The following is a 13,930-nucleotide window of genomic DNA, read 5'->3' as shown; positions in this document are numbered from 1 at the left end:
ATGTCTCTGATTCTTAATGTCCTCACCGTGGGAATGGGTGATAATAAAAATTATCTCACAAAATTATCAAAAGAGTAAAAGGAAAAAGGCCAACAAACTGCTTAGTATGGTACTGAGAACGATATATACTCAATGAGTATTTACTATTTAAAAAAAGTGAAAGCTTTCAAGGTTATTTGCTAAGGTGCAAAGACTTTTTACATTAATGATACTGCTTGGAGTTGACAGTGGCTGGCTCGTCTTAGTTTTCCTTATGTAGCCTATCGGGTCATAAAACTTTAGAAAATGTCCTGTCTCCAGAAGCCACTGTTCCATGATGATCAATCAACAGTAAAAATGCCTCAGCCCGACTCAGTTACTGAGCCATGAATGAGAAATTGTAACCACCAAAGGAAAAGTCAACATGCCATAATGCAGCTCCCTAGTGGAGTCATGATTTCCCCCTCCAGAACCCACAAGGTCTGCAGCTGGTATTTACACCTCAGACGCAGGGAATCTGCCAACATACCTTCAGGTTCAGGGAGTTTATTTCACCCCGTGGCTCACAGACGATCTGCTCCAAACCTTTGGATTCTACTTTCACCAAATAAAGCAGCCATTTGCCGTTGCTAATTTCTTTTGGCCACTGTATATTCAAGGTCGCTGTGCCAAGGTTTTTAAGAGGTTTACCTAAGTTAATCACCTGTTAGAAAACAATATATATTGCAATATAATCCTTTTAATGTAAAATCAAGTAGCATACCTCCTTGTAGCCTGTGAAATAAAGCTAAAATATCCAGCATAATCCTACAATAGCAGCATAAGCCCCTGCAATGGACCAAGGATAGGGCGTTCAAAATAGGTATTTGTGTTTAAAGATTCTTGTCAGTAAAAACAGGAGAAATAAAAAGGTCAAAGAGAAAGACTGCTAATTCAATCCAGGAATAACTTGTATGTAACAGAATCTACAATGCAGTTACACCATGTTCAGAAGCCCAGAGAAGGTCCCTTGTGTATTTGTAAACTGCTCTGTGGGCATCCTGTCTGGCAGATGACACAAATCTGTGCCAAGGCAGCAGCACCAATAACATGCTTCTGGGAAACCTCCCTGCTATGAGAATGAAGCTGCTTCTGTTGTCTATTACCCAGGGGAGAACTTGTGGAGAACCATGTGACAGCTCAGAGTGAGCACTGGGCGTAGAGTCACTTCCAATAACAGGAGCCCAAAGCAAGAGGGCAGAGCCATTTGTCTGTATGGAGGACTGTTCCAGAACCTGCAGGCTTCTCATCTGCCAGACCAGCACAGATCTCACACCAACCACTACCTCTAGCCAGGCCATGTCTAGATGCTCAGAGACACCAGAAAAGAACCAGCCTCTTCAGTGTGCTGGAGTCAGGGCTCAGCAGCCTGCTCTTGCCTTTTCAGTCTTTTACCTCCGCATTCACCAGCCTTCCAAGAATGTGCTTTGTATCATGCAAACCCAAACCCGCTTGTATGCAATAGGCAGACTTCACAGTATATGTTTAACTGGACCCAGGGTCACTGTAATCACCTACTGTGAGCCCACCCTCCGCCTTCTTTTCTGGAATGTACCAAGTCTATACATACCATCACAAAACTGGGCTTGTGAAAGGGAAGTAAATATTATATGGTGTCACTGTGATCACCTATTGTGAGCCTACCATCTACCTTCTTCACTGGCATGTACCATGTCCACACATACTATCATGAAACTGGGCTTTTGAAAGGAAAGCAAATATTAATATTCAGTTATGAGCACTAAGAAAGACGACCTTATCATGGAGGAAGAAATAAATTATACATTTTAAAGTATTCTTTGTGTCTATGTCATATGTACACTAAAACTCCCTAATAAGAAAAGAGTAAGCTGAACTCGATTCTGAGCCAAAGGTCTCTGCTGAGCGACAGCTGTTCTCCACTCAGGAAGATTAAGTTTTTCACTGTAAGCCAGAGTGTTGTTAAAAACCAGCAAACACCTCTTCAGTTGAATATTTATTCATAATGCCCATGGCTGCTCATTTATTAAAATTACATATTCAAGACTATATCCAGGACCAATTGTGCCAACTTACCCTGAATTCATACTCTATTAAACTTCCCACTTCATCTTCAGATTTCATAGCTTGCTCACCAACAACTGTACCTCCAAAATACACCTGGGAAGGTTTAGCAACTCTGTTAAATTAAAAAACACCCGTTTTAGTGAGAATTATAAATGGTTCTTTCAAACGCTGATTTGTTATGCCAAATACAAACACTTACCCGGAGACCGATAAAAGCAGTTCAATAACCACTTTTGCTTTGGCTGTAATTGGAGCCAAATTATCCTGATTGCTTGTTCTGAAAATGAAAAGGAAACAATAGGGTTTTATTTGAACAGTCAGTTTTCTCATTACAATTACATTTCTTTTATGAGTTGGATTGGTGCTAATTCATTGACTGCCAGGGTTCTCATGAAATAATTATGAACAGGAAGGTTGAAGTAACTCTTACGTTTCCAACTTCAGGTTAACGTCCAGATCTGTGGTGTCAAAGGTAACCTCAGTTGTACTTAAAATCAGATAAAAAGTAACCTGAAAAAAAAAACATAAGGAGCTGTTAACATGGGTGAAGCCTATAGGCACAGTTCTGGTACTCAGAGCAGTAAGATGCGGGGTAGAGGCACCACCTACACTGGAATTTCTTTTGAAAGGATTTCCGAGTTCACAGTCAGCTTGGGAGCCATTCTGGTTGGCAACACAACTCAGCTGTTTCTCCTGTGGCAGAGAAAGGCATTGGGTCACAGTCTGTTCATGCATCACATACTCTTGGATTTTCCCTCCCAGCTGGTCTCTAAGAACACTTACAGGGAAGGCCCTCAGTTCTCTGTAAGCGGAATATGTCAAGGTGTCGGGAAACGTGGCAATCAGTTTAGCTTCGTGTGCATCGTCGCCATCTTTCGTGGGATTTCTTGGATCAGAAGGGCTGTTGGTCACTGTTATTTCCAGAGCTATATCCTTCTGATCTTTTAGAACTAATTCTGGTATGCCTTTTTGACTAGTAACAAACAAACAAACAAACAAAAATAAACAATACAGAATAATTTTCTCAACACATGTTCAGTTACCCTTTCTTAAGTCACCCAGAGGTCAGAGTTATTTCTGCTAGTGATTCTTACATTGGTAGATAAGAAAATTTGTCTTGATTTCCTTCTCGGGTACAAAATTTATATTCTAATTTAAGGTTGCTGTTGCATATATTGTCGTCCCCACAGCCCTCTTTTAAGAAGTGCACCTGTAAGAAAACAAAAGCAGAGAGGTAAAAGTTACCTGAGATTTCCACAGTCCATTTCCCTGTGAGCTATCCTCCTCTGTCCTACATTTGGCTCCTGCTTTGTCCTTCGTCAAGACCTTTTGACCAGGTCAAGGCAGTGGGGTGCAGCAGAATGTGAGTCCTGAAGTCACAGAGAATCTGTATTCTAAAAACCTGCCTCTGTCTCTTGCATAGCTGTGCAATTTCAGACAAGTCACTTAACATTTCAGAGTCTAGCTAGGTTTGTCATGGTCTTATAGGGTTATCACTACCTTACTTGACAGAGCAACTGCAAGGGTTTTCAATAATGACCCTGATGCTAGCTAACACAAATTACATTTCACTCATTTAACAGTCTGAAGAGACCCTATTATTATGAGCCTCATTGTATGTATGAGGAAATAGAGATTAGGAAGGCATTTGATAATCATATCACTAAATAATTAGGAACAAAGTCTCCTTTGCTGTTGTGTTTAACCTGCCTCTGGAGCTGGGAATGTGCACAAGAAATAGGAACATGGTGATAATGAGTAACATCGCAGAACACACAGTACACAAAAATGTAAGGGATTCTATCTGGTGACCAAAACCATTGACAAAGTGTAGGTTTAGACGTCAGTTCCTGAACTGAAAGCAGTGAGTCCCCGCTTCTGCAAAGCTGAATCAGTGAGGCACTGGCACCAGAAGCCTTGAAGGGACCACCCTATTGGCAGCTGGATTTGTTTTTTGTCTTATGAGTCAGGGTAGCTCAGGCCGACCTCAAACTTATAATTGTCATGTCTCTGCCTCCCAACTGCTGACTTTACAGTCATGCACAACGCCCAGTTTCTGTATGGTGCTGGTGATTAAACTCAGGGCTTTGTGCATACCAGGCAAGTAATTTGCCAACATAGCTACATCTCTAGCCCATTAACTGGATTTTGAGACTAAGTGTGTAATGTCAGATCAAGGGTCTAGGATTGAAGCTCTACAGAGAGCATGTGTTAAGCATTCATGAAGCCGTGGGTACAATTCTCAGCACCACAATAGCAATAATGATAATAATAGTGATGTCAGATCAGGATGCCATAGTTCTTCAGGCTAACTCTGATCTCCGTTCTGTGTCCTAGCAAACAGATCCCACCTCACATGAGGTGTCCAGCAGGCCAAAGAATATAAATTTTCTTCCTATGATGACCCAGACTGCATTAGGCATGCATATAGGCAATGCCATTATTTTCTGTTATTTCCTGATTTTAATGTTCTAATAATATTTTAACCACATTTTACTGTTCTCAATGGTAAAATACAATAAATCAGTTGAAGGAGAAACAATAGGAGAAAACAGTTTCTGCCAGCAAAGTTTCAGTAAGGCCCAGGGACCAAAAATAATTACTGCCTAATCCCCAAATTCCATTTCATAGGCTTCTATTTCCATTGCTAATTTGATAAAGAATTTGAGAGACCAATTATGTATACTTACAAGAAGTGCTGAGGCAATGTAGTAGCCTGTAATGCAAATCCCTAGCTCTACTACCTTCAGAGACACCCAGTTGAGCATCTTTGCATGGTAAAGACTAGCAGAACAAAAGTCAGAAAGCTTACATCTGTCTGGACTGTCTTGGGTTCATTTGCATTCAAGATGGGAAGAACTTCAGGAAGTGAATTCACTCGCCGGCGAGAGCTGGGCTCCTGGATCTCCACAGAAGCAGTTACGGGGATGGGACGCAGCTTGTCCCTGATGTTTTCCTGAAAAGTATGCAGTGACACAGCTAAGCACGGTCAGAATCGAATAGGCCTCCAAAATGACAACAGTGCCCTGATGTCGGAATTGTTCAGAAATCTAAGTGTGTCACCAAAACCCATCTTCTGTTCTCTTTGACAGGGAAGGTGACTGTCACACGCTCACCTGCAGCCAGAGGGTTTCCTCCATGCACGCCCGCTGCTTCTGCCTGTTCAGTGTCAGCTCTTGAGTATACTTGGGCTCAGAACCTTGGTTTCGAAACTGAACTCGTGAGGACAATCCAGACTTTCTTCTTTCTTTTTCAGCTTCAAGCATACCCAAAATTGCTAGGTTAAAATTAAGAAAATTGTATTAACTTAAAGCATATCCACATACCACTGAGCTACAAATATGATGAGCTTCTTTTAAAGTATTTCAATTCTTCATAGAACAGTACTTTTTACCACTGCCTTTGTTTCTCTTTGGATATCCTAGTAAGGTGCCTTTTGATGAGCTGTGATGTTTTCCATTGAACTGTCCTTCCCATTGCTTTAACTATCTCAAAGTTAAATTTTCACTGGACCACCTGGGGGAGCTCAAGAATAAGCCAGAATCCTTCTGCAGCAGCTAAGAATCAGTGACTGAATTTCAGGAACCTACAGAATACTAATAATAACTGGCAACCCCCAACTCTCCCTCAGGGCTCTCTCCAGCCTGCACTTTGACGGCATGGGTTCTTTGGTATTAGAACAGGTGTCTGGGAAAGCAGTCTCCTGCAGCTGAAATTTTAACAGCATCCCCATGTGTTTCTTGTACCTATTAAAGTTTAAGAAGCCCTGATAAACTGAGAAGACACAGATATTAAAGACAGAGACGTCTTTGAGAGTAGGATAAGATCTTTTATTTTTAAAAAGGCAATTAAATAATGGCTTACATCTGTCATCTCAGCACTTGGTAGTAAAGGAAGGATTGCCATGAGTTCAAGGCTAGCCAGGGCTAAACAGTGAATTGTAGGCCAGCATGGGCTGTGATATAAGATCTTGTCTCAAAAATCCAGATAGATGGGTAGTAGACAGATAGATAGATGTGACCGCTATTTCTTTCAGCAGCTGGAGGCCAATTTGTTAGCCTAGCACAGTTCCTACACTGTCCAGTTTGTGGTGAAGGATGGCCTGCTGCTGACTACCTCAGCTTACTGCTGACTGCCTTGTCTGTTGCTGACTGCTTCTGCCAACACAGCTTGGAAGTAGGCCAGGACCTAGATTATCAGAATCTCATTTCTGGACTTTGGAATGTATTCTTCATCAGGCTACTGGATGAGGCTGCTAACTACATTTTTCAAGGGCAATATTTAAATTCATTAAGTACTCACTAAAACCATGGGAATGGAAAGCACACTAACATGTACAGAGGACCAGGGAAGATGCCTTCAGGGAGAAAAAATTTTGCTCCAGAAAATGTAGAAAATGAGGAACTTACATTCTAATATTCATCTTAGGATCTTAGGGGCAAAAGAGACCTTTTTGAGAACTTTTTTTTTTTGAATCGGGTTGCCTGGAATTGTCTATAAAGTCGAAGAGGACCTCAAACTTCGGATTCTCCTGTCTCCATCCCAAGTTCTGGGATTACAGGGTACACCAACATACTTGGTTTTATGGAGTGCCAGGCACTCAACCAGAGAGCTTTGTGCACATTAGGCAAGCACTCTACCACCTGAACCAGATCTCCAGCCCTGAGCACATCTGTTTTAATGCACTCTTTGCAAATGAAGAAAAGGAAGTTCAGGGCCATATGGCAAGAGACAGGGATATCCCCAACTTTGAGTCTCTGTATGAAACACAAAAGCTGGCTGCTTTTTACATCTGCCATTGTTCTGGTTCCTCTTTCCTTTCCTGCCTAGTCTGCTTGGCTGACTCTATTCCCTCTTCAGATCCTGACCTAGACCTCACTTTATCCTAGAAGTCTGTCCTGGCTCTGCCTGAGAGTGTTCTGTCTCCAAACACTGCATTTTGACTCTGTCTCCCACAAATGGAGCTGAGGTAAGAACAAAGGCCACATCAGCCTTGCTACCACTGAATCCCTAGCAACTACTAAGACACCTGCTAGAAGTATGATCTGCAGGACAGATGAATGGAGTGGAGTAACTGGCTTCATACCAATGGGTACACACAGTGACGTGTGCACCAGTCCACATATGTGTGCACAGTGTGATATGTGCACCAACACATGTGCATATGCACACAGTGTGGCATTTTTAATGCTGAAATAACAGCTATTCAGATACATAAGACCAAAATTTAGAAATACTGACAGTTTCAATAGTAATTTCTATGTTCGTCTGAAGAATTCTTAAATGTCACAGCTGCCAAATGGAATGCTCCCCATTTTCGGCCCTCAGCAGCCTTGACATCATCCATTTATCAGTGACCCGCTAACTTCACAATGAATCAGTTGAAGGCTCACATGCTGCGTGCCCCTCATGGCAAAAGTACAAGAGGGTGTGGGTGCATTAAAACCGCTTATCTACCAAACCCACACTAACCTTCTGTAACCCTCCAGACAATTCACTTCATCTTAAAATCCTTGAAGGCCACATCTACTGACCTTCTGAGGGGCAAGCCACAAAGAATACTCATTAAGGCTCAATTATAAATATCTACATGTGTGTAACACTGCATCTGAGGACTGCCAAGTTGAAGTATCCTGGTCAAACAATAAGCTCACTTGTGGTATACTGGGAAAAGATTCTAGACGCAGTAACTTAGGCAGTTTTGTGGAAATTCTGTTTTATTTCATTTAAAAGTTCCCAGTACTATGGAAGTACAAACAATAAAAGTGTTCTCTGAATGTCTTCCAAGAGAAGAGTTCCCCCCATCATAGGCCATCAATAAATACTTGGTCAATGGAGCAGCGGCACACCACAAAAGTGATATACATGGCATCAAATGCTGCATCGAAGCCAGGAGAAAACATGCTATTTCTCATATATAAATGCCAATTTGGGAGGGGGAAGCACTCCAGTGAGATTTGACATCAATCTTCAGAGTAACAATAAACCAAAAATGTTTTCCCATTTCTTTTTTTCTTTGGTTCATTACGAACACAGGTAAAAGGCCTGGCATCCAGGTAGGGAGAGATGTATGTCTTCTTATCATTAAGAATCACATAGCAAGAGGCTGGGTAAATAGTTCAGTTTATAAAGTGACTGCCATGCTGCATGAGGACAGAGGACCTGAGCTCAATCCCCAGACTCCCCAGATGGCATGCTTGGAATCCCAGCACTAGGAAGGTGGACACGGGGCTCTCTGGGACTCTAGCCTAATTGGGCAGGCCCAGGTCTTATTTTGAGAGATCCTGTCTCAAAAAACGAGGTGGATGGCTCTTGGGGAACACCACCCAAGACTGACTTTTGGCACGTACACACGTGCGCGCGCGCGCGCGCGCGACACACACACACACACACACACACATGCACAGGAGAGGAAGACACACATACACACAAAGGGAGAAGGAGAGGGAGAGAGGGAAAGAAAGAGAGAGGGAGAGGGAGACACACAGAAAGGGAGAGAAAGGGAGACAGGGAGATAGGGAGAGATGGGGAGAGGGGGAGGGGGGAAGAGGGAGAGAGGGAGATGGAGAGAGACAGACAGACAGATACAGACACAAGATGCTATTATAAAGCCAAGTGAAAGGCCACAGCATAGGAACGCTTCCTGCCAGGTCTGCAGGTTCTACTGCAAAGGCAGAAATGGGGGAAGGCAGACTTTTAAGTTTGATCCCTGAGACCCACATGTTGAAAGAAGAGAGCCAACTCCCACAAGTTGTCCTCTGACCACCACAGGAGTGCTGTGGGAAGCATTCCATTTGCCTGCACACACACATACACACACACACACACACACACACACACACACACACACGATGTGAAAATAACTTAAGTACCATATTAGGGAATAGACTGCACAGTGTGGACTCTTCTTACATAGATCATAATTCTGTTCTTTGTTGGCCTGGTACTCGCTACGTACACCAGGCTGGCCATCATCCTCTTGCCACAGTCGCTCAAGTGCTAAGATTACAGGTATGTACCATACCAGGCACTTAGCTGAACTTTCCATTCATTCATTCATTCATTCATTCACTCATTCATTTGACACATTCACACTATGCAGCCCTGGCTGGCCTGAAATGATATACCTCCCACAATACACCCCCACAGGAACATTTTGTACCAGGTCTGCAGGTCCCATTGCAGAGGCAAGTTGGCAGAAATGGGGGAAAGACAGATTTGAAAGAAATAGAATGTTTATTTAAACCGTTCTTTTCATTATGGAATGAATATTTACGTCCTCATTGGTATGTTCATTATTATTACATGAAATTTCACATGAAATTTCAAATAACTTTTGGGTGTGGTGGCCTATGCCTTTAATCCTAGCACTAGGGAGGTAGAGACAGGTGAATCTCTGTGAGTCTGAGGCCAGCCTGGTCTACATAGTGAGTTCCCGGCCAGAAAAGAATTACGATCTATGTAAAAGGAATCCATATTGTGCAGTCTAGTCCCTAATGTGGCTATTAAAATTTTTTTCAATTATTTATTTATTTACTTTTTTATTTGTGTATATGTACATGCACATACACTTGGCACAGTGGGCAAGGTCAGAGGACAAGTTGTGGGAGTCAGTTCTCTCCTTTCACCATGTAGATTCTAGAGATCAACCTCAGGTCATCAGGCTTAGTGGCAAGAGCCTTTACCCTCTGCACCATCTTGCTGGTCTCTGTGGTTACTTTTTGTTTGAAATAATAACCTTAGTTTGTTAAAATTAAGATAAATTCTGAGATAGTAAAAGGGATACCTTTTTAAACAAGGGGTAATACTTTAAAAAACAATAAGAATACTGCAGAAAATTTATTCCTCAAGATGCGTAAAGACAGACAGCATATGAGGAAGACAGACTGACCTTGGACTTCAAGAAGCTTCCCTCAGTGGCATATATACTATACAGAATGCTCAGTGCATCAAGAAATTCCACACACCCATGCACATATTTGCAGGCACGCTTACATGCACACATGTACATGTACATGTACACACACACATCCTATTTTGGGTTCCAGAGAAAGGAAGTAGGCTAATTTAAAAGACAAAGTGCCTTCCATCCCATTTTCTCATTTGATCAGGTTCACAACTCCACACAGTGGTGACTTGGAGGCAGTGTTTTTAACTGACAGGATCAATAAACTCGAAGGTTAAGGACGTATCCTGTGCTGTGGGGCCAGTCATAGCTATGATGAAGCCAGGGGTGGAGGACCGGTCTCTGACTCCCCAGGATAAGCCTTGAGGTGTTCAGGGTCCTGCAGTGGAGCAGAGCTTGGGAGATGAGGCTAGAGTGGGGGTGGGCAGGGAGAGCAGGCATAACCTGGCAAGCATTCTGACTGCAGCTGTGCTTTGGCTCCTGGAGTTGCCCTTCTACAACCACCACCCACCACCTCGTAACCACAAAACCAATTTTCCACAGTGCTTTTCAAAGACAGAAACGGAAGAAACTGTTGGGACAGCAAATAAGTGCTTTTCCAAGGCATCCTGTCCCAAACCATCTGCTCTGGAAAATTCAAATGGGGACCAAATGGAGAGCTTTTCCTCCCTCATTGTGCTCTATCCTCTTGATTAAAGGGAGATCATGGATACACTTCATTCTTTAAGCAAGAATTTTTAGGCTCACTTTGGCCATTGCAATTTTGTTTTTCTGTGATTTATGCAGAACTTTTAGCCTGGCAGAGAGAAAATGTTTTGTTGGTGGTGGTTTTTTTTTTTTTTTTTTAATGTATTAGATACTTACATATTGGAGGATTATAACCAGCAGGTTTGGCAGTATATTCAAAACAGGCTTTAACCTTGAGGCTGCAAAAATCAAATGTGTATTTCTTAAAACACGCATTGTTGCAATGGAAAAACCCAAACACATCCTCCAGCTCTCCCAGTAAGAAATGATGTATTCATTTGACAGATTCTCTTCCCTTTGTCCAGCACACCCTAATCTTCCCTGTGGCCCCTCGGGGCAAGCAGGTCATCACAAAGCAGAGGAAACAGACAGGCTCCCAGAACCACAAAGGAACTCACCATATCCCGCTAGGTGGCCCACACAGGGATTTCTGGCGGAGGTCAATTCTGCTAGGAGTTACAGTTATGGTTTTCTGAATGTTAATCACAGGCCGGGTTCTAAAAACAAAGGAGTGAAGAGCAACTTCAGCCTTTTGTTATCTTCAGTGGCAGAGTCATTTGCAAGGCAGACAGTATTTGCAGCAGCCTGCTGCATCTTAAAAACCACAGGAAAATTAATGTGTGCATATGCGACTTCATCCCCCACCGTGGGAGCAAGTCAGATAACTGATATAAATTTATAGTACTTAAATTATACACTATTTAAAACTGTACTATACATAAAAATTGATAAGACTTAGGAGGGTGCAATGTCTTCAAGCAAATGTTGTCTCCGTGATAATACACTCACACCTCAAGTAATCTTATGTCCTTTCAGACAGCTGTTAGTCTGTATGCTTCTGTTAGAAATATCTACAGTCAAATATAAACAAATGTAGCTTCACTCAATGGGAGTTCTTATGCTCGACTGTTCTGTACGTTACTTTGCCTCATTCATTAGTATCTCATCTTCTATACACATATACAATTTATTGCTCCTCACATGTAGTAATGCTGAACTGTATCTGTAATCATTCCTCACCAGCAGATACTCATGTTAAGTGCTTTGACAATACTGTACATAAATCTATGTTCACACTTGAGTTTACCAATGGACAAATTCCTACCAGCAGAATTTACAAGTCAAAGAATATGTGCATTAAAAACTTAATTATCTGAGAGTCAGAGGCAGGAAGGTTACTGTAAATTCAAGGACAGTATGGCCTATATATTGAATTCCAGGCAAACTAGGGTTGCAGAATAAGATCCTATCCCAACAAATAGATACTTTGTTTCACTTAAATTTTAAAATTTTTATTTACTTACTTTTACTTTGTGTGTATGAGTGTTCTGCCTGTATCTGTGTAAGTGCACCACATATGTGCAATGCCCTCAGAGACCAAAAGAGACATGAGATACCCTGGAACTGGATTTTCAGATGGTTGTTAGCCATCATATGTGTGGGTGCTGGGAATTGAACCTGGGTCCTCCGGAAGAGCAGCCAGTGCTCTTAACTACTGAGCCACCTCTCCAGCCCCTTACTTAGCATTTTAAACTGATTTGTAAATACATAAAAGTTGTACATAACAGCCAGGTATGATGGCACATGTTTGTAATTCCATCACCTGAGAAGCTTAGGCAGGTGGATTGCAAATCTGAGCTACCCTGCACTACACTGCAAGTTTGGAACAGCCAGTGTGACACAGTGAGACTCTGCCTCAAAAAATATATACATAAGCTGGGTGTGATGGCACATGCCTTTAAATCCCAGCCCTCAGGAGGCAGAGGCAGACAGATCTCTATAAGATGGGAGGTCTGGTCTACACAGCAAGTTCTGAACCAGCTGGGGTTACAGGGAGACCATCTCAAAACAACAACAAAAGAAAAACCCAAACAAACAAAAAAAGTATAAATAAATAAGTTACACAATCCATCCTGGCAGTACAGGCCTGTGATCCCGACCACCCTGGAGGATGAGGCAGGAAAACTGCAACCTCAAAGCTTGCTACAGTGCAAGTTCAAGGCCGGCCTAAGCAACTTAGTGAGATCCGATCTACACACACACACACACACACACACACACACACACATTTTAATTGTATATATTTATGGGGTATCCTGTGATTTTTCTACACATATATACATATGTATATGGTTCAATGTTTAAACCAGGCTAAACATATCTTTCTTAACATTTATATTTCTTTCTGATGGCAACATTTAAAATTCTTTTAGCTTTTAAAAGTATATAGTATGTTATCATTAACCACTGTCATCCTACTGTGCAGTAGCACACCAGAATTTCTTGTTCCTAACTGTAACTTAGTTCTCACTGACCAATCTTTCTTCCTTCTCTCCCCCTCACTCTTCCCAGCTAATGGCAATCACCATTCTAAACTCAACTGCTTTGAGTTTAATGTTCCTAGAATTTACATACGAGTGAGATCATATGGCACTTGTCTTTCTGTGCCTTATCACAAATGATCTCCAATTCCAATGAGATCACAGATAATAGTATTTCATTTTAATGGCTGAACTATATTCCACTGTGTATGTGTACCACATCCATGCATCAGCTGACAGACATGTAGGTTGTGTCCACTACTGCTGCAATAAACATGGGTGTATACACGTCTCTTTCCTTAGGTTATAATCCTGGTGGTAGTACCGGGCTGCTGGAACATCTGGTAGTTCTGGTTTTTTACTCTGCTTGCTTGTTTTGAGATAGAGTCTCCCCAGAGGCAGCTGGCCTAGAACTCATTATGTAGACCAGGCTGGCCTTGATCTTAGGGAGATCCACCTGCCTCTGTCTGCCGAGTGCTGGCATTAAAGGTATATGCCAGGCACCAGGCATGGATAGTTTTACTTTTTAAAAAATGAATCTCTCCTATGTGTTCCCCAGCTCTGAGGCAGACACAGAAGACTGTGCCCTGAGCTCTGTCTTAGTTATAAGAAATGCTAGTATCTGGTAGTTGTATGCTCAGGGAACAGCAGTGAGGGAGTGCTATGATGGGGAGACTGGGCTCACCCCTCACCTCCATCACTCTCCAGCCAGAACTTAAGAGTTAGTATATGGTTTCACTACCACATGGATTCAGTCAGGAGGACTTTGGTGGGTTTGGTAAAACGCAGACATTCTGGAGAACAGTGTTTTTAATAGGAAACTGTGCTCCAAACCCCAAACAGCAATCTCAACCTTCTGGAATCAATCTACAGATTGCTGAAAAGGGCAGAG

General features: G+C 42.2%; 1 protein-coding gene across 2 annotated transcripts in view; it reads right to left on the bottom strand.

The window, feature by feature from the left end:
* Itga6 (integrin subunit alpha 6) overlaps positions 1-13,930 on the bottom strand; it is a 76,454-nt gene that overhangs the window by 12,278 nt on the left and 50,246 nt on the right. For both annotated transcript variants that reach the window (XM_008855268.3, XM_008855270.3), the window contains exons 10-20: positions 11,116-11,214; positions 10,835-10,896; positions 5,181-5,341; positions 4,877-5,020; positions 3,159-3,274; positions 2,848-3,037; positions 2,674-2,757; positions 2,495-2,574; positions 2,264-2,341; positions 2,074-2,176; positions 509-682 (exon numbers count right to left, since the gene is read on the bottom strand). In XM_008855268.3, coding sequence (XP_008853490.1) covers positions 509-682; positions 2,074-2,176; positions 2,264-2,341; positions 2,495-2,574; positions 2,674-2,757; positions 2,848-3,037; positions 3,159-3,274; positions 4,877-5,020; positions 5,181-5,341; positions 10,835-10,896; positions 11,116-11,214 — 1,291 coding nt within the window. The remainder of the gene's footprint in view (positions 1-508; positions 683-2,073; positions 2,177-2,263; positions 2,342-2,494; positions 2,575-2,673; positions 2,758-2,847; positions 3,038-3,158; positions 3,275-4,876; positions 5,021-5,180; positions 5,342-10,834; positions 10,897-11,115; positions 11,215-13,930) is intronic.

The sequence above is a fragment of the Nannospalax galili genome, unplaced genomic scaffold (assembly GCF_000622305.1).
Source record: "Nannospalax galili isolate Female #2095 unplaced genomic scaffold, S.galili_v1.0 scaffold346, whole genome shotgun sequence".
NCBI classification, from domain to species: domain Eukaryota; kingdom Metazoa; phylum Chordata; class Mammalia; order Rodentia; family Spalacidae; genus Nannospalax; species Nannospalax galili.
The sequence above is the reverse complement of the archived record's forward strand: the minus strand, read 5'-3'. Positions and strand labels throughout refer to the sequence as shown.